Raw genomic sequence first — 23,411 nt, 5'->3', positions numbered from 1 at the left:
AGTCTCATGTCTAACTCTGTGAGGGGGGAACTACCCCTAGGTGATGTATTTGATATGTGTTACTTGTTGTGGGGGTTAGGTAAGCACGAGGTGACGAGAGCCCGTGTGTAGCTAAATCCATGTTATTGTCCGGGAAGACTTAGGTTCACACCATGCTATAGCTGTACTATTTGAGTTGTCCCTTGTCTATTAAATTCCTTTATTTTACATTACGACTTGAGACTAGACTTGTGTAGAGCGATAGGCCCGCTATTGTAGAGATTCAATGGGCTTCGTGATTAGCTGCGAATAATTGTACTCCTCTTACAAATTTCTCCCGCGTTATGCGTTCTCATCGAAAGGTTTCCTCAAAGCTTCTTATAACTCACATGCCCCTTCGTGAGTGAGTTCAAGGACCCGTCAAAGCTTCTTATTCTAATGGGATGGGGCCGTTCACCTTGGCAGGATAGATATATATATGGTTCGTGTTGTTCGACCCTCGGCAGTGCATACATATTGTGTTATCGGACCATTTGCCTCGGCAGGATTATGTACCACACTCTCATGGGAGCGGGCCGTTCGCCTCAGCAATATAATAGATGTATCTATGGTTATATACCAGATTATGATGGGATCGGGCCGTACGCCTCGGCATTTCTATAAAACACCCTATGAAATTGTGCGTATTATTTTTCCAAAAAGCCAGTGTATCTGGGAGTTCTCCTAATTTGAATTATGACGACCTATTTGGTGAGGTCCGTTATTTATTTACATACTCTAGTGGAGGAGGTAACTTCTAATCGAGAGTTGAGCTTATTGTTGAGAGGAAGATTGTACCACGTATTCATACTTGTTTATCTCATTTATTTACTCTGCCCCATATCTGTTTACTTCTTACTATATTTGTCTTATGGACCACTAATAAGTGTCGATGTCGACCCCTCGTCACTACTTCTCTGGGGTTAGGCTAGATACTTACTGGGTACGCGTTGATTTAAGTACTCATGCTGCACTTGCTGCACTTATTCTGCAAGTATACATATATGTTTCTGGTAGTCCTCTAGGTGCAGAGGCGCGACTGTTGCGGGGACTTTACGGTGAGCTGCACTTCCTTGACACGATCCGCAACATGCAGAGTCTCCATCGCCGTTATTTATATTCCCCGTCTAACTAATATTTCAAACGGATGTTGTATCATTGTTGTACTCATTATAGATGCTCATGCACTTGTGACACCGGGTTTTGGGGATTCTTACGGAATTATTCATTATTGTAGTTCGTGTAAATATTACCACTGTAAATTCCACTTCATACTCCTTAATTAATGAAAATTATGATTTCAAATACTAAAATGATAAATAAGTTAATCATTCACCATTGGCTTGCCCGACAGCGGTGTTAGGCGCCATCACGGCCTTTAGTGAATTTTGGGTCGTGACACTCATTTTGAAAGCTTTAAGTTAAAAAAATTGACTAAGGTTGGACTTTTGAGTAAATGATCTCGGAATCGGGATTTGAAAGTTCCAATAGGTTTGTATGATGATTTTGGACTTGGACGCATGTCCGGATTGGGTTTTGGGTGACCCGGGAGTATTTCGGTGCTCATTTGGAAAGTTAGCATACTCACAAGTTTAGGTTGAAGTGCATTTTAATGTTATAGATGTCCGTTTGGGATTCTAAGAGTGGGGATAGCTCCGTATGGTGATTCTAGTCCTAGAAGCGCGTTCGAATATGGATTTGGAGGTCCGTAGGTCATTTCGGGGTGATTTGGCAAAAGATGGAAATTCGAAGGTTTTTGGGAAGTTTGACCAGGAGTGGACTTTTTGATATCGGTTTCGAATTCAGAACGGAAGTTGGAGTAGGTCTATAATGTCAAATGCGACTTGTGTGCAAAATTTGAGGTCAATCGGACGTGATTTGATAGGTTTCGGCATCGAAGGTGGAAGTTTGAAGTTCTAAAGTTCATTAAGCTCGAATTGGGGTGCAATTCATGATTTCGATGTTGTTTGATGTGATTTGAGGCCTTGAGCAGGTCTGTATTATGTTATGGAACTGGTTGGTGTGATTGGACAGGATCCCGGGGGCCTCGGGTGTGTTTTGGGTTGGTTTCGGGTCATTTGTCCCATGTTTTGCTGCTGATGCTGGTTCTCGTATCCTTCATCGCGAACGCGTGGAGGTGAGCGAGTTTGAGAAGAAGGATTTGTGGGTCTGGAGGAGATTACTCATCGTGAACGCGATGCAGAGATCGCGAACACAGAGGGGTGCCTGTGGAACCTACGCGAACACGAAGGGCCAGTTGCGAACGCGTAGAAGGAAATGTAGGAGCTAGGCCTGAGGTCGTTTGGCCTTTGCAAACACGGAGCGTGGAACGCGAATGCGAACGCGAAAGGGGCAGAGTTAGCTGAGCATCGTGTACGCGTTCAGGGGGTCGCGAACGCAATGAAGGTCAGGCCTGGGCAGATTTATTTTAAAGCGGGATTTAGCCCATTTCACTCATTTCTCTCTTGGTTTGGACGATTTTGGAGACTTCAAGGGGAGATTTTTATCATCTATGTCAAGGTAAGTGATTCCCACCTATTGCAAGTTAAATACTTGGATTATATATAGATTTTAACAAGGAAATTCATGGGAAATTAGTGAAAATTTGGGGTTTTAGTAGAAAACCTAGAAATTGAAATTTTTGGATTTTGACCACGAATTTGGGCATGGAATTGAGAATAAATTATATATTTGAGTTCGTAATGTTATGGGTAACGACTTTCTTCGAATTTTTTTTGAATTTGGGTACATGGGCTCGAGGGTGACTTCATCGACTTTTCGGGCGGAGTTGGGAATTGTTATTAATTTGATTGTAGCAAGTATTAGAGTAAATATTTATGGAATTTCACATTGATTGACTAGTTTTGGAGTGATGGGCATCGCTTGAGTTTTTGGAAGAGCTTTGAAGCCAGTTATGGAACTTCGGAGCAAGGTAAGTCTCTTTTCTAACCTTGTAAGAGGGAATTAACCCCGTAGGTGAAACAACTTATTATGTGCTTCTATTTTTGGGGGTTGCGTATGCACGAGGTGACGAGAGTCTGTACGTAGCTACTAATTATGCTTAAGTCTGGGTAGTCTAGGACCCAAATCATGTTATACTTGCGTTGTTTGCACCCTAGTTATTAATTTAATTGCTTAAATCATATTGGAACTTGATAAAGGAATTGTAAAAGGTTAAACTCCATTTACTTGAGTTTTGGATGGGTCACTTGACCGCTAATTAGAATTGGTATTTCTTTAAATATTAGCCCCTTAATAATCTTGAATCGGTTGTTTTAATATATTTTCTCTTCGTGGAGACGGCCGAACGCCTCGGTAGCAGATAGATGCATCTATGGTTCATGCCGTTCGACCCTCGGTAGTGCACATATATTTGTATTGGATCGGACCGTACGACCTCGGCATAATTCGTGCGTAAAAATTCTTGGAGTCCAATTATAATTGATATTGTTTCCTTGGCTTGAAAGATTAATTTGTTAAATAAAGGAAATTAAATTTTGGACTTACTATCAGTGAAAGAGTTATTTATTTATTTCTTGTTATTGAGTTTTCAACTATATTTATATAATCCATGCTTAACTAAAATTTCGGTACATTATTGTTAGCCGTAGTACGTGTCGAATCTGACCTCTCGTCACTACTTCTTCGAGGCTAAACTAGATACTTGTTGGGTACGCGTTGATTTACGTACTCATGCTACACTTGCTGCACATTTTGTGCAGGTACATATATGTCTAGTGATCTTATAGGCGTAGAGGCGCGGCTATCGTGGGGACTTAGGTGAGCTGCATCCCGTGTTATGAGTCCGCAGCACACAGAGTTTCCATCAGAGTTATTTATATTTTCCTGTCTAATTTGATTTTTTTTTTGGTAAATAAATTTTCTATTTATCTGAATGTTCTGTACAAGTATGTCTTCATCCTAGAGTTGGACATGTAGCCCCAACTTTAGTGTGCATCTCTAGCTTCCTCTACTAACTCTAACATTCAAAAATCTTTCTACTTAGTAATGTGTATCTTATTGCACCTGGTTCGACCTTCTCCTTTGTTGCTTCATGGGTTGAAGTTTAGGCTGGTCATCTGCTTTGCTAGTCTTGGTACTTTGCTTCCTCTGTAGTGTACATCTTGTATAATCAACTTCACATTCACCTCCTCTGATCTACGTTTGTTCTGGAATAGCTTTAGGTTCCTTTCCTGCCAGATATAGTAGATGCTCCCTGCTAATATCATTCTATATATTTCAGCTTTCCCACATTTCCCTCGTGCATTATTTATTGCCCATGTTATCTCCTCAGACCACCCCATTGTAGCTCAGTTTATACCCTACCATGTGAGTAATTTTTTCCAGATTCTAGCGCTACATTGCACTCAAAAAGCAAGTGTTGCGTGGTTTCCTGTTCTTGGTCACATAGAATACATAGCGGACTACTCTGCATCCCCCATTTGATGAGCCTATCTCTTGTATATAGTCTATTTTGTGCAGCCATATACAATATGAAAGACCACCTTGGAATACTTTGATTGTTACATATCAGCCTCCTCCAATGAACTCTGGAATATTTACCTCTCAGGTTGTTGTATATTTGCCTTATGGGGAACTCTTTCTTGCTCATAATCTCCTCAACTTCCTGTCAAATTTGTATTCTAGATAGTTGTTGTATTTTATCATATTTCCTAGTTAATGCTCATGCACTTGTGACACCGGATTTTGGGGGTTTCTACAGGTTGTTCATCATTGTAGTTCGTGTAAGATGATCATTCACTCTGCAAATTCTAGTTTTATAATATATAATTAATGAAATTATGAATTCAAATTACTAAAATGAGTAAGTAAGTTGATAGATCATCGTTAGCTTGCCTGACGGCGGTGTTAGGCGCCATCACGACCTTTAGCGGATTTTGGGTCGTGACAGCTTGGTATCAGAGCATTAGGTTCACTTGGATCTCACGAGTCATGAGCAAGTCTAGTAGAGTCTTTTGGATCGGTACGGAGACGCCTGTACTTATCTTCGAGAGGCTACAGGGCTATTGGGAGAACCTCCCTTCTTGATTCCTCATCGTGTGATTTGATCCCTTCGAGGCTTATGCCTTTATTTTCTTCCTATTCATTCTTGTACGGTATTGAGCACTCATGTCAATTGGGCATCGAGGAGTTGAAGTGGTACTACAGACGTGGAGCAGGATGTTTCTCCCTGCGCATTCGAGCAAGTTATTATCGTCTTCTTGCGGAAGGATGTTCTGTCATTTCAGCTCAGTAGCTGTATTTTCTATGGAATCGAGGCTACACGCAAATTGCTATGATGTTCAGATGTTGTTATCTCACAGTGTTAGTGTAACGGTGGGGTGTTTGTTTATGTATCGAGGCAGTGAATGACTTTTCTCAGCACATGATTTAGAGGTTCGACGTTTATTTCTAGCAAAGGAAAGGCAATCGGACTATGAATGTTCAGGTTTGGGTTGGTGGAGTAACGAGACTTGGCATCTTCGAGCGTGGTGGAATTTTCATCTGTGATATGGTGTCGTTGTCCTTGTTTGAATGTATTAGGTTCGCCTGTGTTATGATCTTCTTCAATTCACCTTGGGGGCAGAGTATTGCGAAAAGACGACGGGGAAGAGACGTCAAAGAATAGTGGTGTGCAGTGGTTCAGAATCGAATCGGTGTTTCTAATGTTGATGGCTCGAGAAAGATGATCTTCTAGTAAGTTTAGAGTTTATAGCAATTCAGTGGTTCCGGTGCTACAGGTATGGATTTTATTTGAGGCAACATTTGGGCAACGAAGAATGAGGAAGGGCATGGCGGAAGGTGTCTCACGGTGGTTGAATTACTAACAGGTCAAGTATGAAAAATAGAGGTCGAGCAGTTACTTAAAGAAGATGGTTTAGCGGAACTGGGAGTGATAGAGTAGCGTATGGATTCTGCGGTAGGATAGCCACATGACTTGAGAAAAGTTTTGAGTGATTTGGGATTCATGGTGGACAGTGACTAGGTCTATGGACTTAATTTGGAATGTTGGCTACTATACTGAGGAAGATTGGATACGACAGAAAGGAGTTTGCTTGATATGAAGGGGAATTCAACATGACTTCGGATTGGAATGTATTGTCGCACTTTTGGTTAATGTCAATGGGGAGTGAACAGACTTGTGCAGCTGGTGAACGAGCACGGGCTTAGGAGGGTTTTACAGATTTCATAGTAAAGGCACCCAGTGCGGCGTCGTTGGAAGATGTCGGCATGAAATTTCCACATATGGTTTTATCTCATGTGAGCAGGTTAGCGGTTGCGTGGTGTTGATGAAGCTTCTACGAAGGATTCTACTGGTTATTCGGCAAGAGGTCGAATACGTGAATGTGGCTAGTGATTCAGAATATTTATGAAATGTTTAATAGGAAGATTTCTAGAGACTTGGCGAGTTGATTGTGCGAGATCATGGTAATTGGGAAAGAGGAATCTTGGTGGGTTCCAGGGTTATGAAATTGTAGCTTCAAGCTATGTGGGGGAGCTAGCGTCTACGGTTGGATTGTGTGGTTGTCTGCTTGTGCGGTTTCTGGTCAACAGTGTATTGGTGGGTCATTAAGACTAAGGAAAGAAAATATTAGTGGTAATTCGAGCAAATGATTTGAGGAATGCGTGCTATATTTGGGCCTTATGGATTTATGTTCAGGTTTTGGGAAGACTTGGAGTTTATGCTTCTTGTGGGTGTAATGTACAAAGATAAGAATTCAGTCAGGTGCTTCTTTGATGGGGTGTTCACGTGCTAGTAGAGCACTAGAGTTTGGCTTATATTCGGGGCCACGTCAGAGTGGGTGACTCTCAACAGTGGTCCTAGTGGGTTCAAGAATTTAAGTGCAGTGCCTAAGGACTTGGGATGTTTATGGTATCCTTGGGTATGCAGTGCAGCATTGGAGGAAGGGAGGAAATAGTTTCGGATTCGCAAAAGGTCTTGCAGAACGGGTGTACTAGTTGGTGTTGCTATTGTGTGCGTAAGGAGAATATGAGACGGTTCATGGGTATTGAGACGATGTGGTCTCGTGGATTGGGTCACTCGGTACGAGTGTTGTTGGCTTTCGTTATGTTTGAAATGGAGCTATTATCATTTCTAGGGCAAGTCCTGAATAAATTGGAAGAAGTGGTTCAGTTGGAAATGGTTGAATCAGCACGATAGTGGCAGTGATCAGTTTCTTCAGCGCGAAGTCATATATGTAGCTTATCGTTGTACAATTGGGATTGAGCGCCACCACAACTTGGTTGATTTGGGAGGTATTTGATTCGAATGGATTTATTGTGTGAATGGATTCCGGAAGAGTTATGGCAGTTTAGATCACGGCTTTAGGTTTGTATTTTTCTGCGGTTTGAGAATTCAGTTACTTGTTGCGTTGGTTCTTCTGAAATGAGCTTAGTGAAAAGTTTTCTAGCCAAGGAAGTGTTTATTTTACTAGTAGTTCAGGAGTTATGATGAGTTCTGGTAATCTCGTATAGCGGCATGATAGGTGCAAGGAGCGGCATGGGAACGTGGAGTTGAAGGTCAAGATTGCGGTTCAGTGTTGATAGAATGTTACGAGCTCGGATGAGCAGGAGTGAATTTAGATGTTCAGAGTAAGCTGGCATTTTCTTTAGTGTCACCTGAGGATGGTGTCTTGTGGAAGAGGCTTTGTGTATTGACTTGCGGATTTTGATTCACTTTACAGAATTAGAATGGTTTGTGGTATGGATGTGCGTACTTTGCTACCTGAGCGGAATGGTCGTGGGAGCGTAAGCCACGGGGAGATTTGTATAAGTGTGACATGTCAGTCACTTGATTATTAAAGATTGAAAACCAAATATGGAGGTTATGGGAATATTGCAAGTGCGAGAGTTTATGCCTAAGAGGCATTCTATTCCTTGGGTTGTATTGTCTCTAGATGTCAAGGACTTCCACTAGCGATTTTTGTGGTAGCTGGTCTTCTCTCTAAGATCAACAAGACATTAGACAACAGGAAGAATGTCTCAAATGATGCTCATTCAGTTATTACTGGAGAATCAGATCAATTCCTATGCTTTTTTGCTCTGAGTTATAACTACTTGCCTCATCCCTTAAGCCTTGCTTTCTTTATATGTACGCATTTCCCAAAAGCCGTATGGTTAGTTATGGGTTGCACAAGGGTTCATAGAAGGCACAACGCCAAAGAACTTAGAACAGATTGCTATTAAGAAGGTCTAGTAAGTCGAAATTTGGTAATGGTGATTAGGAGGAGGTTCAGTGGCAGAGTAAAAACATGTTGTATCCATGATCTCTTGTGGAATTCATTAAGAAAAGAAGCTGAAAAAGAGAAGTTCTTGTACGTTGTGAGAGATCATGTTCAAGTCTTGCCAGAGGAAGCATATTCCAACAGACGCCTCGTTTTGCATTCTGAGATTGTGGCCAGTGCCGAGCACAAGCCTTCTGTTCCTTTTACTTATTCCTTTCTCTGTTGTATTGGAGCTGGACTTCCTCCATCTACTTCACATCTAAGGTCTATTATTGGTTTTCCGGGCTTCAAACTACTGAGAGTTCTAGACCTAGGTTCGGGTATGTTCTTCACGTTTCCTCTGGAAATAGCACAATTAGTTAATCTGAGGTATCTCGCGCTCAACTGTTATGATGAGCTGCCTTCAGCTATTTCTGAACTTTGTCATTTGAAGATACTGAATATCTCTTCTCACCTAGAAGGTCTAGCTCTACCAGCAGATTTATGGAATATGGCACGACTAAGGCATGTCCGTTTAACAAGGGGTTTCATAATGCCTGATCCTATGGCTTTATCAGCACTAGTTGATGGAAAAAGCTCCCAAGTCCTATTAAACCTGAAACACTTTCCTATACAAGCTTTGGTAGTTTTTCAAGGGATGTATTTGCTTGCATTCCCAAGTTAAAAAAACTCGGAATTCATGAAACTGAAAAGGAGTCTATGACTGATGAGTAGATGTCATATTACCTCAATAATCTCAACTGCATAGAGGGGTTGGAGGCACTCAAGTGCAGATTTTTCAACCCAATGCGAATTCCACTTCAGAATTTAATCCCATCAACCCTTAAGAAATTAACTTTGGGTGGGAGCCGTCGTCCCTGGGAAGAAATATCAGTTCTTAGTTCATTGCCAGAACTTCAAGTGCTCAAACTGAAGAAATTTGCTTTCCAAGGAGCAAAATGGAAAACAAATGAAATGTTTTTTCCTAAGCTGAAATTCTTGCTTCTTGGTAAAAACAGATCTAATGTATTGGGAAGCTAGTCACATAAATATCCCAAATCTTGAGTGCCTCCTGCTGTATAATTGCAAGAATCTAATCGAGATCCCTGTTGGCATTGGTGATATTACCAACTTTGGAACTAATTGAGTTGTATGGATGTGGATCATCAGTTAATGATTCTGCCAAAAGAATTCAGCAAGAACAACAGCACTGTGCACGAAGTGGAAAGAATAACTTGTGTTCTCATTCCAAGAGGTGAGCAATATAAATACATGTACATCAGGTGCTAACTAAGGAAAGAAATAAAAGAGATTCCTACAAATCTGCTATTTATGTACACTACTAAGAAAGAGTCTACATTCATTCTATAATAAGATTCATTCTATAACAAGTGTCTAGATTCATTCTATAACACTCCCCCTTAAGCTGGATCATATATGTTGATCATGGCCAGCTTGTTACAAAGGTAACCAACTCGAGTGCCATTCAATGCTTTAGTGAACAAATCAGCTAGTTGCCCTCCTGTCTTCACGTAGCCAGTGGAAATCAGGTTCTCTTGAATTTTCTCACAAATAAAATGACAATCAACTTCAATATGCTTGGTTATTTCATGATACACTGGATTGAGGCAATATGGAGAGCAGCTTGATTGTCACACCAGAGCTTTGATGGAGTAGAATGCTTCAATCCTATTTCAGTTAAAAGATAGTGTATCCACATTATCTCACATGTTGATTGTGTCATAGCTCTACACTATGATTCTGCACTGGAACGAGATACAACATTCTATTTGTTACTTCTCCATGATATCAAGTGTCCACCGACAAATACACAGTAACCAGTAGTAGATCTTTTGTCAATCTTGGATCCAGCCCAATTATATCAACAATCTCAAGTGCAGATTTGTCAACTTGTCTTCACGTAGCCAGTGAAAATCAAGTTCTCTTGAATTTTGGAGATTTATAATTCTTCCGTTTTATTGGATGGAATTTCAATGAATTAGATCTATAAGAACCGCAAAGTTTATCACGAATAAAATGACAGTCAACTTCAATATGCTTGGTTATTTCATGATACATTGGATTTGAGGCAATATGGAGAGCAGCTTGATTGTCACATCAGAGCTTTGATAGAGTAGGATGCTTCAACCCAATTTCAGTAAAAAGATGGTCTATCCACATTATCTCACATGTTGATTGTGCCATAGCTCTATACTATGATTCTGCACTGGACCGAGATACAACATTCTATTTCTTACTTCTCCATGATATCAAGTTTCCATCGACAAATACACAGTAACCAGTAGTAGATCTTCTGTCAATCATGGATCCAGCCCAATCTGCATCTGCAAAACAATCAATGCGGGAATGCCCGTGATTGCTATATAATATGCCAAGTCCAGGAGCTCCTTTTAAGTAACATAAGATCTGCTCCAAGCCTCCCATTGTGGGCGAGGACATGAACTGGCTAACCATACTTACTGCAAAAGTAATATTTGGACGAGTCACAGTGAGATAGTTTAATCTCCCAACTAACCTCCTGTATCTATCTGGATCATTAAATGGCTCGTCATCATCTTTAATAAGATGCAAATTAGGAACCATTGGAGTACTACAAGGCTTGGCAGCCAACTTACCAGTTTCTGCCAGTAAGTCAAGAATATACTTTCGCTGAGATAGAAAAATTTCCTTCTTGCTTCTAGTTACTTCTACTCCCAACATATATTTCAGTTGTCCCAATTCTTTTGTATGAAACTTAGTATGCACGAAAGACTTGAGAGAAGAGATTTCTGCATAATCACTTCCTGTAATCACAATGTCATCAACATATACAACAAGGAGAATAGATCCAGCTGTTGATTTCCTGTAGAAGACTGCATGATCACATTTGCTCTTTTTTAGCCCAAATTCTTGAACTACCTCACTAAATTTACCAAACCAAGCCCGGGGACTCTGCTTCAAGCCATATAAGGACTTCTTTATATGACAAACCTTTCCATACTCCCCTTGAGCAACAAAACTAGGTGGTTGCTCCATATACACCTCTTCATGAAGATCACCATGAAGAAATACATTCTTAATATCCAATTGATGCAAAGGCCAATTGTCAGAAGCTGCTAGAGAAATGAACAAGCGGACAAAAGTAAGTTTGGCAACCGGAGAGAATGTGTTTGAATAATCCACTCCATAAGTCTGAGCATACCCTTTGGCCATAAGTTTGGCCTTAAGTCGTGCCATAGAGCCATCTGGATTAACTTTGACCGTGAAGATCCATTTGCATCCCACTGCTTTCTTTCCACTAGGTAAGTTCAATAAATTCCAAGTATGGTTTTCCTCTAAGGCATGTATTTCCTCAAGCATTGCTTCAGACCATCCAGGATGATTCAACGCCTCTTTCACCGTTTTGGGTATAGAAATGGAGTCTAGAGACGCAATCAAAGATCTAGACGCGGGGGATAAGTGGTTGTAGGAAACAAAATTAGCAATAGAATATGTGGATTTGCAAGTACGTTTACCTTTGCGTAAAGCAATGGGAAGGTCAAGGTCTTCTGGAGGATCAGGCGGAAGAGGAACAGATGACGAAGGAACTGGTGCAGGAGACGTATCATTTGTCTCTCGCCTGCGCGAGTAAACTTGAACAATTGGTGGTCTTGCTAACACGGTTAGAGTAGGTGTTGAAGGCACAATAGTCGATTGGTGCTCGATAGAAAAGCTAGGAGATGAAGCAACATCATCGGATTGTTCTGTCAAAGTACGGGTAACCTGATATACTAGCCACTCATCTTCCTCCCCTGACTTGTAGAAACGGGAGGTGCATAGAATAATGGTATAGTCTCTGAAAACACCACATCAATTGACACTAGATATTTTCCAAGTTCAGTAGAATAACACTGATACCCTTCTGAAGGCGAGAATAACCAAGAAAAACACACTTCAATGCCTTGGGATCCAACTTGGTAACAGATGATCGAACATCTCGAACATAACATGTGCTTCCAAACACCTTAGGTTCCACAGAAAATAATGACTTATTTGGAAAAAGAATACTGTAAGGCATATTACCCCAAGCACAGTAGATGGCATGCGATTAATCAAAAAAGCAAGTCGTGGAGACCGCATCAGCCCAGAACTGTTTAGGAACTTTTATTTGGAACAGAAGTGCCCGAGCTGTCTCAAGTAGATGCCTATTCTTCCTTTCAGCAAAACATTTTGAGAGGGTGTATCAACACATGAAGATTGATGTAGTACACCATGTTGTCTCATGTAGGACTGAAATAACTCTGACATGTATTCTTTAGCATTACCACTCCTTAGAATACGCACCGAAGCATTGAATTAAGTTTTGACTTCAGCACAAAAGGCAGAAAAGTGAGTAAACACTTCAGAGTGACTCTTCATAAAGTAAATCCAAGTCATTCGGGAAAAATCATCTACAAAAGTGATAAAATACTTATGCTCAGTTTTAGAAACAACAGGACATGGTCCCCAAACATCAGAATGAACTAACTCAAAAGCTGACTCAACTCGTTTGCTAACCCTTGGACCTAACGAGATGCGATGATGTTTTTCAAATCGACATGACTCACAATCCAATGAAGAAATATTCTGAAACTGAGGACAGAGCATCTTCAACAAAGGTAAAGAGGGATGCCCCAATCAAAAATGTGCTTCAAAGGGAGACAAGACACTAGAGCATGCAATAGATTGTGGCTCCTATTCATCAAGGATATAAAAACACCAGATAAATACCCTTTACCAATAATATGCTTCGTCGTAACATCAAGAAACAAACAATGATTGGGAAAGAACGCTACACAGCAATTAAGGTCTCTGGTGATTTTACTAACAGAAATCAAATTAAAGGCCAAGTTTGGTAGACTTGATACAGATGACAGGGTAATAGAGGAAGTCGGTTTAACAGTCTCAGATCCAACACTGCTACAAGTTGTTCCATCAGCTACAGTAACTGAAGAGGGTGCTTTGTGTGATCGAAAGCTAGAAAAAATATTTGGATTACCTGTCATGTGATTTGTGGCACCTGAGTCAATCACCCATTTATTTGAAGAGGTGATAATACATGCCTTATCTGACCCGGCAAAAGCAGTAACTGAAGAAGATTCCTTAATTGATTTATGATATTGAAGGAACTCAAGAAACTCATCCGAAACCAGGATTATTGGACTAGAAGTTGTATCACTATTTCCTCCTTGCTTACTGTTTATAGTCATCCTATTTCCAACTAATAAAACTCACTGTATCAAAATAAGTGATGGAGAATCCAACTGAAAGACCCAAACAGACTATATTCGAAAGCAGAAATCAGACAATACTTGAAAAAGACAATAGCCAGCGCAATCAAAAACCTGAGAATAGCCAAACTCATGGTTGCACTCAAAAAGACAATTTTTTGAAATCTAACAGATAACCTCCAAGAGACAATATCAAATCACAAATTGGTGAGCAACAATCCAATTCACTGTTGCACTTGTAAAAAACTTCAACCAATTCCCAGAATCAAAATAACAATCAACAACTAATAAAAAAAATTCAAACCCGACCAAAAAGAATGTTCACAGATTCACGTTTCAAGGCTCTTCTTCTCCAAAATGTGGTTCAATCACCACATGACCACCACAATTCAACCAAAACTTCGAGGCAAAGTCCTAACGGGAAGCTAGACCAAGATGGGTCCACGAACACGCCTCCACACGCAGCTTAAACAGAAGTATCTCCGGCAGTTTCGTCGGCGCGTGAGACGCACATGTTTCTCCTCCGACCACCAGATTTTGGGGTTTTGTAGATCAGTGGAGTTTCTGATCTAAGTCCGACAAAGCAGGATACCCTGCTCTGATACCATGTGCACGAAATGAAAAGAATACTTGTGTTCTCATTCCAAGAGGTAAGTAAAATAAATACATGTACATCAGGTGCTAACTAAGGAAAAAAATAAAAGAGATTCCTACAAATCTGCTATTGATGTACACTAAGAAAGAGTCTACATTCATTCTATAATAAGTGTCTAGATTCATTCTATAACAAGTGTCTAGATTCATTCTATAACAAGCACGATATGGCAAATGATAGACTCGATATGAAGATTCACAACTCTCACATCATAAATGGTAAGTTAGCAATAATATCTAGGAACAAGTTACCACATGTATATTACCTACATTTTTTTTTTCTCTTCAATTTAGTGTAGCTTGGATGTTCCAGAATCTTTTCTCAATGAATTGAAATAGCTACATGTTCTCTTGCAGAGGCTATTGAAACAAGTGATTGGCTTGAAGATTGCAATATCACGTAGTTCACTGAGATGGCGTGGATGGTTCAATTTCCTTATTCTTTGTTTCTTCATGTATACCTTGTTTGTGTAACTATCAAAGGATAAGCAAAGGAAAGGCTTAACGCAGATGAAGAAGCAGCTAGAAGGATATAACAATAGGAATGAGGATTACTCGATGTATAGTTATAAGGTAAAAAAGGTTAAGAGCGAAAGTCAGTCTGGAGAAACAAATATAATCTCTCTAGTTTGGAATTGCTGAAAAAATGCAAAAATTCTGTTGCAGATTCTCTCTTGTCTTTACTAAACTCCTGTGAATGGGCATAAGCCTATATTTACCAAAGGAAGCTGATATTCTCGTTAAGTAGTTGGAATGTAAAGGTACCCTAGACTAACAAGTACTGATTCACATCATCTGTTCTGCTCTATTCAGTTGATGTACATTTATGAAATGATTCTTTGCATTTTTACTTGAAAGGTCATGCCTAAGACTGATAAGGAGATATTACTGCATGGGGAAGCAGAGGACTTAGTAACAGTTCAGATATGGGAATTGAGGACTTCTTGGTGGGGAGCATTTTACTCCCTTAGTAGGCCTACCAGAACGAGTCCGGATTAATCAGGTTAGTGGGTTTTGAATACCGAATGCTTAAAGCGAAACAAGGTAACAGTTCAAAGTGATCTTATCACAGCCTGTGTCTGGTAGATGATTTGGAATGAGAGAAACCAAAGATATTTTGAAAGCAAACTGCAGTCTAGCTCAAGCTTTCAGAGCTTTTTCTTTGTTAGCTTTTTGGTGTAAAAAAGAAGGGGAGCCTTGGCGTAACTGGTAAAGTTGCCATGTGACCAAGAGATCATGGGTTAGAGCCGTGGAAACAGGCTCTTGCAGAAATGCAGGATAAGGCTGCGTACGATAGACCCTTGTGGTCCGGCCCTTCTCCAGCTTTTTGGTGTAAAAAGGAAATGTTTTATGATTAGATCTTTTCAAGTCCTAGCAAGAGTAGTTAAGGAGTATGAGTTTCTTGAAATGCTATATTGTACATATCAGCACTATCTTAGTGCTGTTTCTAAATAGAATTTTATTTACTGATAAAAAAGAATGAATTTTTCTAACATGCCCCCAAACAATGAAAAGAAGAGGAGAAAAATCTCAGATGTAGCCAAGCAGATGAAGGAATACTGCTAAAATGGGCAAAAAGATTCCCAAACTCATGCCAGGATTTTCCATGACAAAATCTTTGGTAATCTTGAGAACTTGTATCGCCGTTTGAATCCTTGCTGCCCATCTCACCATTCTTTCCAACTCATCTGGTGACATAGATGAGATGACCTGTTCAGCTCTCTGTGCATCCTCCCTTGTAAGCTTCAAATTCAAATTTTTCACTCATGTTAGTGACTAGACATCTATCTCTTGATAGTTTTATAGGTGTCTGAAATGGTTTGAGGGTGGGGCTAATATACACAGAAACTAAAACAGGTTTAGCACAAATATGGTGAAGGAAATAACTACATGGTCATTGCATCTTGATTGTCATTACAAACAACATAAAAGATGTACTAATTGCTCATTACTTTTTGAACACTTAAAACTGAACAAAACAAACAGAAAGGGAAACTCAACAATCTTCTCATGTTGGAACCTCAAGTGAAATTTACAAAGCTGAGGCCCTTATAGAAGATGCAGGAAGCTTATTGAAAAATACAATGGGAAATCAGAAAATAACAACAGGAATGAAGACAAAGATAAAGTACTTCTCTTCTTTCTTCTTTATATAGTAGTTAGTTAAAATGAGATTATCTAAGCCTGCTGGCCCCAAGTAGCCCAGTTGGCAGAACTTCCAACTCTTGGCATGCTATTCACCTTTGAGTAGACATCAACTTTGAAATAAGCTCCACACATTGCTCCTTCACTATCCACTCTTGGCATTGGTTTCATCTTGTAACTTGGATGCTCAAAGCTCTTTAATCCACTTTCACTGTGGTACATGCACCCTGCCAAAAAATTCCATCCCATCAAAAATCAAATTTTGTTTGGACAACTCATGTGCTTTCTCATTTAAAAAGAGATATTTTCAGTCTTGTGGGAGAGGCGGAGTCAGGATTTCAACTTTATGGGTTCTGGATTTTAGAACGATGACTTCAAATGCTAATAACAGGGTTCTACATTTAATATTTGTAGATATTTAATGAATTTCTGAACACAAATACACTGTTAGAGCAAAAACTATTGGGTATGGCCTAACCCGTAGTCGGGCTTCTAGCCCTGCTTGTGGCAAGCGCAACACTTGTAAAAGAATAAAGCCATTGTCTTTAAATATGTTCTAAATATGAAGTACATACCAGTTGGGAAGGGAGCAAATGATTTGAGACAGCTTGCTTTGATATGATCCACATTATCAGAGATCATGACAGATCCATCAGATGCTATTCCCCAGAACAGCTTCATTGTTTCATCAGCACCCTATACATAGACACCATTCATGATATTGAGTAAATGAAAAAACAAAAAAGTACATTATGTCTAAATAGAATAGAATAAATGATCTATTGTATTTGCTTCCTTTCCAAGATTGGTATCACCACCATCATCCCATCTCTAATCACTTAAGAAGGTAGTGTTTACATGCATTTATAGAAAATATATACACTTTCTTTAGATGCATAATGTATGTTTATGGGGATGGTGTGGCCTAACGATCAATGAAGTTGGATGAAAATCATGGTAGACCAGGTTTCAAATCCGAGTAAAGACAAAAAACACTCGGTAATTTATTACTATCTAGCTAAGCCTTGGTGGACAAATCTCTCGGACACTCCATGATATAATAGAGGTACGCGCAAACGGACTCAAATACATAAAATTTAGAATTAGAGAAGAACTTACAAGGGCAACAAAGACATTACCCGCCTTGTGATCATAGATCACAAAGCCAAAGCTTCCCTCAAGACCCTTGAGGACCTCATGAGCTGGGAATGGACCTCTGTCCCGCAGTGTTCGATATGCTTCACTCACAAGCATGGCCTCATTGGCTCCCTTTGATAGCCCATATTGCTTGTTTAGTGCCCATAAATTGTTCAAACTTCCCAAGAATATGCAGTATATGTCATTCAACCCACAGAACAACCTGGAAAAAACAAAAAAGTTCACACCTTTGTCACACTATTACCAATAAGAAGCTGCAAAATGACAAATTTTGGAAAATTCAACAACAAAAAGCCATACATGTAATACCCCACTTAATGATTTTCTAATGACTAGTGAAAAATTTAATCTTTATGATTATTGTCAGGGAAAATGACACTGTATAGCCCCTCTCAAAATAATTGCCAAAAAATATATTTTTTGTACATATATACATTTTGTATGTTATATACAAAAATTATACTACACTTTTACGGCTACCAAATGTAAATAATTTCTGACGCAGGCTAAAAGTGGAAAAAAAAAAACCTTCATTGTCACATCTCAAGAAGGAATGTAATACCTTTGTTGAGGATTTGATGAAGGTGGAGGTTTGGAATAGGCCAAGAATGCCTTATCCATGAATCCAATGGAAAACCCATCGTTGGAATTTGAAGCTAAGAAATTCTTCATTGTCTCTTCAGGGGATGCAGCCTTGTTTGATATTTGCGAAGAGGCTGGGCTCTGCAGTTCCTTTGGTGGATCAACCACACTTTTCTTGAAAATTGCCAACATTTTTTGTTTTCTTTTTGCTCAAATAAAATCAAGAATAAAAGCTAATGGTATTGAGAAAGTACACAAAGATGATATAATTTGGTAGAAAAGATGATATATATTGTTAGAGATTTGATGAGTATTTATAGGTAAGGGGGTTGGAGATGACAAAGGTGTCAACATTATCCATTAATAATCTTGAGTTGGGGAGAAAGTTATTGTTATTCTATTAAATGGATATAAGTGGGACCATTGATTGTCTTTTGAGGATTTTATTGCCTAACAATTCTTGGATTAACAAAATCTGTTCTTTTTATCTTTTAACTTGAGGTGGATAATATAGAAAGTTATGTTAATCTAATCAAATGGACAAGTGGGACACTGGCTATTTTTAAGGATTTACTACCTAACAATTCTTGGATTTAAAAAATCTTTTATTTTCTCTCTTAATTTGGGGTTGATAACATCGAAAGTTATGTTAATCTTATGAAATAGACAAGTGAGGCCATTGGTTGTGTTGGAGGATTTTAGTGCCTAAGAATTCTTGGATTAAAAGAAAATTTTCATTTTTCTTTTTAATCTTTTGTTTATTTTTTTGGATTTGGTTACTGCTTCTCTTTATATGGATTCTTCTTTTATATGCCTTTCTTGAGCCGAGGGTCTATCGAAAACAATCTTTCTATCTTTGTAAGATAAAAATAAGGTCTGCATACACATTACTCTTCTCACACTCTACTTGGCAAAAACTAACTGGTATTATGTTGTTTAATTTGCGGTAGAGTGTTCCGGGAAAAGGAAAAAAATTGATTATTGGTGAAAAAGAGTAAATTTAATTTTCGAGGAATAGCAGAATTGGTCAAAGCTTATCTATAACCATAACCAAGAATTGAGAGTGACACAAATCCTAGTCAGCGAATCCTCCTTTTTGGGTCTCATTGGATAAAACTTTATTTCTTCCGGTCCAAAATAAGTAATCAATTTTTTTTTTTTATTTTAGTTCAAAATAAGTGTCCATTTATATAATCAAGGAATAATTCAATTTTGCTTTTACAAAATTACCCTTATGTACATATCCCTAAAACATTTTCTTACTCCTCACATAAGATATTTAATTAAGGATATTTTAGTCATACAAGTATTTTCGTATAGAATTTAGTATTTTCTTAATGGACGTGCCAAAAGCAAATTGGTCACTTATTGTGGACCGGAGGGAGTAAAAATTGCACGGTCGTCCTATTTGGTCGCCCCCATTTAATCTATACCCATTTTTTTTAAAAGTTTTAACTTGTACCCATTTTTTAAACAACTTCAGCCCCCTTTCTCCTCCTCCTTCTCGTCCTTCGTTTTCTTCTTCTTCTTCTTCTTCTTCTTCTTCTTCTTCTTCTTCTTCTTTCTTTCTTTCTTCTGCTGTTGTTGGTGCTGCTATGAAATTTCAGTTCATGGGATGATTGCCATAAGTATGTTTATCAGATTATTTAAAAATAAATTATAAATAATTACGTAAGTTAGTAGACAATAATTTGTGAATATTTCCACGTACGGGAAGTTTAAGGTCACACTTAGTGATTCTTTTCATGATAATTCTGTTCTTTTCACATTTATTTATTTCCAAAATTTTATGATTTAGATACTGTTGGCAATCTGATTATTTTATAGTAGTCTGATTATAACAAAACTAATGAATCCAGGACAAAAGAACTTCAGCTTATTTAGTGTCGAAGTCTTTACAAATGATCTAAATAACTTCAGCATCTTTTGCTGAAGTTTTTGAACAAGCTTTATGACAAAAGTAATGAATCCAAGACAAAAAAAACTTCAGCTTATTTTAGTGCTGAAGTTTTTACAAATGAACTAAATAACTTCAGCATCTTCTGCTGAAGTTTTTGAAAAAGCTTATCCAGGACAAAAAAAACTTCAACTTATTTAGTGCTGAAGTTTTTATAAATGAACTAAATAACTTCAGCATACTTAATGACAAAACTAATGAATCCAGGACAAAAAAACTTCAGCTTATTTAGTGCAATTACAAACAAAAACTTCAGCAAATAGAGAACAAAACTTCAGCTACTATGCTTAAGTTCAGCAATTACAAACAAAAACTTTAGCAAATAGAGAACAAAACTTCAGCTACTATGCTTAAGTTCAGCAATTACAAACAAAAACTTCAGCACACTTGCTACTTCAGGCCCGTCTACTAGAATTCTGAAGTTTTGCGTGATTGTCTTTGCTACTTCAGCCCCGTATGCTGAAGTTACGCGAAAAAGTGGGTACGCCTGCAATTTTTTTTGCAAAGTGGACACAAGTTAAAACGTGACCCAAAAAACGGGTATAGATGCAAATGCCGCTTTTCGCCTGAGTTCTGACATGCCTACACGTTGTTGAATTTACTTTTGTTTTGTTTTGCTCTTTTTATAGTTCTTTTTAATTATTGTCTCAATTTATAGTTCTTTTTAATTATTGTCTCAAATGGAAGGAGATAAAGAGATTAATTAAAACGAATTTAATTTGGCATCTATTAATATTAAATAATTGGTTCAACAGTATCACACAAAGATCAGTCTCCAGCTGCAAATTCGGCTTAATCTATGTGCTTGTCATTTTCACTTGCTCATCGTTATAGCTTACTTTTTTTAAATAGAAAAGATTGTGCCTCTAAACCTTAACAAACCACAAGATAAGTATGGTAGAATTACGGATATTTAGATGGATGCACAATTATATAAAAGTTTAATAAAACTAAAATTGATCATATGTAACAAAAAGGTGCAAGTAGCACACAAAAGATAAAAGAAAAAAAATGACAAAAAAAGATTGATCATGTGTGAACATCCATATGCACCAATCTATGATATGATGTATGATGAAGGCAAAATACATAAGTTATCCCCTAAACTATAGACCAAATCCTTCTTATACACTTTTTGACCACGAAAATTATCTTACACACTTAACCTTTTTAGAGTGTGCCTGAGAGGCACCACTTTTGACCAGGTATATTACACGCAAAAAGGAGCGCGTGAAAAGGTGAAAAATGTGTGTTTGTAGCTTTTTGTCAACGGTTCAGATTTAATAAAGTCGATCCTCTGGTCCAAATTTATTTATTTTCCTTTTTCTTTTTCTTTTGTTTTCCTCTCCAATCCCTCCATGACCAGCGAAACCCTCCTGTTCTCTTCCAACTCCATTGTCTCATTTCACTGAATAATTCTAACAGTAAAACACCTACAAAAAATTCAGTATTAATTTCTATTAATTTTAGTTCATGGCCTCTCTTTAACATATAATTAGCAAATATTTGAAGACCCAGTTCAGAAAAAATGCTGCAAATACACTCCCCATGCATCGGCATCTCCAGAAATGCTAAAAATTTAAACTTTTCCGACTCACCTCTTTCAGTTGGCATACTAGCAAACAACTGGAAACCCAATTTGGAAAAAATGCTAACAATTGGACTTCTTCATTGATAGCCTCTCAATAACATATGAGCAAAAAAACCCAGTTCAGAATATACAAAAATGGCAGAGAGCTTAGAGATTTAGTACACCAAAACCCAGAAGATCAACTCGAACCAAAAAGTTTCAGGCAAGGAGGGGTCATTAGTGGCCTTTTGTTTTTCGATGACAAGATCATTTTCTTGCGATGATTAATGTCGGGGAGATGTATTGAAGGTGGTTATTTGGATGGGACCTTTTTCTTTCTTTTGATTATGGCTATGGCAGCGGCCATGGAGGTGGTGTTGGTGCCAGCCACAGAGGAGGAAGACGAAGGTATGATAGTTTGAAGAAGATGAGAGGCTTGGGGAGGGAGGGGGGTGTTTTTTTATTTTTTCTTTTAAATATTAAGTATTTTTTTTTTACTTGAATTAGTACACGTGTCACGACCTTATTGATGCGTGACAACACACATGTTTTGAAGAATTCGTCAAGAAAAAAGTGATGTGTCTTAGACACATTTTGAAAAGGTTAAGTGAGTAAGGTAATTTTCGTGGTCAGAAAGTGTGTAAGAGGGATTTGGTCTATAGTTTAGGGGGTAACTTATGTATTTTGCCTATGATGAACGAATATGCTAGCAATTAAGGAAGACCTAAATTTATTGAGATTCTGCCCCACCCCCCCACCCCCCAAAAAAAGGATTCGGCTATTCTGTCTGTAGACATCGAAATTTTAAGGGATCAAGCCAAATCCTAAATTAAAGATACTACACGACTCTTGAAATCCTAGGAGTCTATTAGGATTTCTTGTAAGTTACTCTACCCTAACCCTAAATCAAAGCTATAAAAAGGGTCACATATTCCCTTTGAATAGGCATCTCAAAAATGGAGATCATCTCGAAAACCCCATAAACTCACGGGATGTTCACAAGAGATCAAGAAGTGGCCGGATAATTCTTGATAATCAAATAATTCAAGAAGATCCACAACATACATCATGGATATCAAATAAATCCATGAAAGCCCGTATCATCCTACGTTCGAAAAATACGCTGCTCCAGCCATCGAATCACGGAGATAAATAGGAGAGAAGAATCAAGGGAACAAACAGGATTGTACCCGCATCATTTTATCAATAAAATTATGCTTCTTTATATTTATATTGTGGTTGCAATTTATTTTTGTATCACATATAATTTGTTGCAAACAAATTGGCACGCCCGGTGGGACCAATTCTGCCCTTCATCTCTTTCTCGGAAACTACAAGATTCAAAATCAACTATTGTGATGGCCTTCAGAAAGAGCAATGGTGTTCTAAGTAAGGACGTTATTGCAGCCACATCTGCCGATCTCTATTATATTGGCCCGATCACTCGGCGCATGTTCAAGACCAGTTGCTGGAACGGTTGCCAAAAGAATTTAAGTTCTTTATTTAAACGCGAGAAAAAAAAGTATTACTTCAAGTCTCGTCTTTGAGGTCCGGCAAGCTTCCCCTCGACAAACCTTGAAGTAGGGGGCATTTGTAGATATCGAAATTTTAAGGGATCAAGTCAAAAACTAAATTAAAGATACTACACGACTCTTGAAATCCTAGGTGTCTATTAGGATTTCTTGGAAGTTACTCTATCCTAACCCGGTTAAATCAAAGCTATAAAAAGGGTCACATATTCCCTTTGAATAGGCATCTCAAAAATGGAGATCATCTCGAAAATCCCATAAAACTTACGGGATATTCACAAGAGATCAAGAAATGCCGGATAATTCTTGATAATCAAATAATTCAAGAAGATCCACAACATACAT

The 23,411-nt window shown here is 38.4% G+C and overlaps 1 protein-coding gene across 1 annotated transcript; it reads right to left on the bottom strand.

The window, feature by feature from the left end:
- LOC109244231 (stem-specific protein TSJT1-like) lies at positions 16,000 to 18,311 on the bottom strand. Its single transcript, XM_019411290.1, has 4 exons — positions 17,991 to 18,311; positions 17,390 to 17,630; positions 16,846 to 16,966; positions 16,000 to 16,497 (listed from the first exon to the last, which is right to left on the bottom strand). Exons 1-4 carry the CDS (start codon positions 18,200 to 18,202, stop codon positions 16,304 to 16,306), a joined length of 768 nt encoding a protein of 255 aa, XP_019266835.1. The 5' UTR covers positions 18,203 to 18,311; the 3' UTR covers positions 16,000 to 16,303.

This window comes from Nicotiana attenuata, chromosome 2, assembly GCF_001879085.1.
Source record: "Nicotiana attenuata strain UT chromosome 2, NIATTr2, whole genome shotgun sequence".
Classification (NCBI taxonomy): domain Eukaryota; kingdom Viridiplantae; phylum Streptophyta; class Magnoliopsida; order Solanales; family Solanaceae; genus Nicotiana; species Nicotiana attenuata.
Note: the sequence above shows the minus strand (reverse complement) of the source record. Positions and strands in the feature narration are given on the sequence as shown.

Excerpts from the sequence above, each read along its gene's own strand:
- LOC109244231 (XM_019411290.1), bottom strand. The coding sequence starts at position 18,202 with ATGTTGGCAATTTTCAAGAAAAGTGTGGTTGATCCACCAAAGGAACTG. Across the intron at positions 16,967-17,389 it reads GTAATGTCTTTGTTGCCCTT|GGTGCTGATGAAACAATGAA; the intron begins GTAAGTTCTTCT and ends GTCTATGTATAG. Across the intron at positions 16,498-16,845 it reads ATTTGCTCCCTTCCCAACTG|GGTGCATGTACCACAGTGAA; the intron begins GTATGTACTTCA and ends ATTTTTTGGCAG.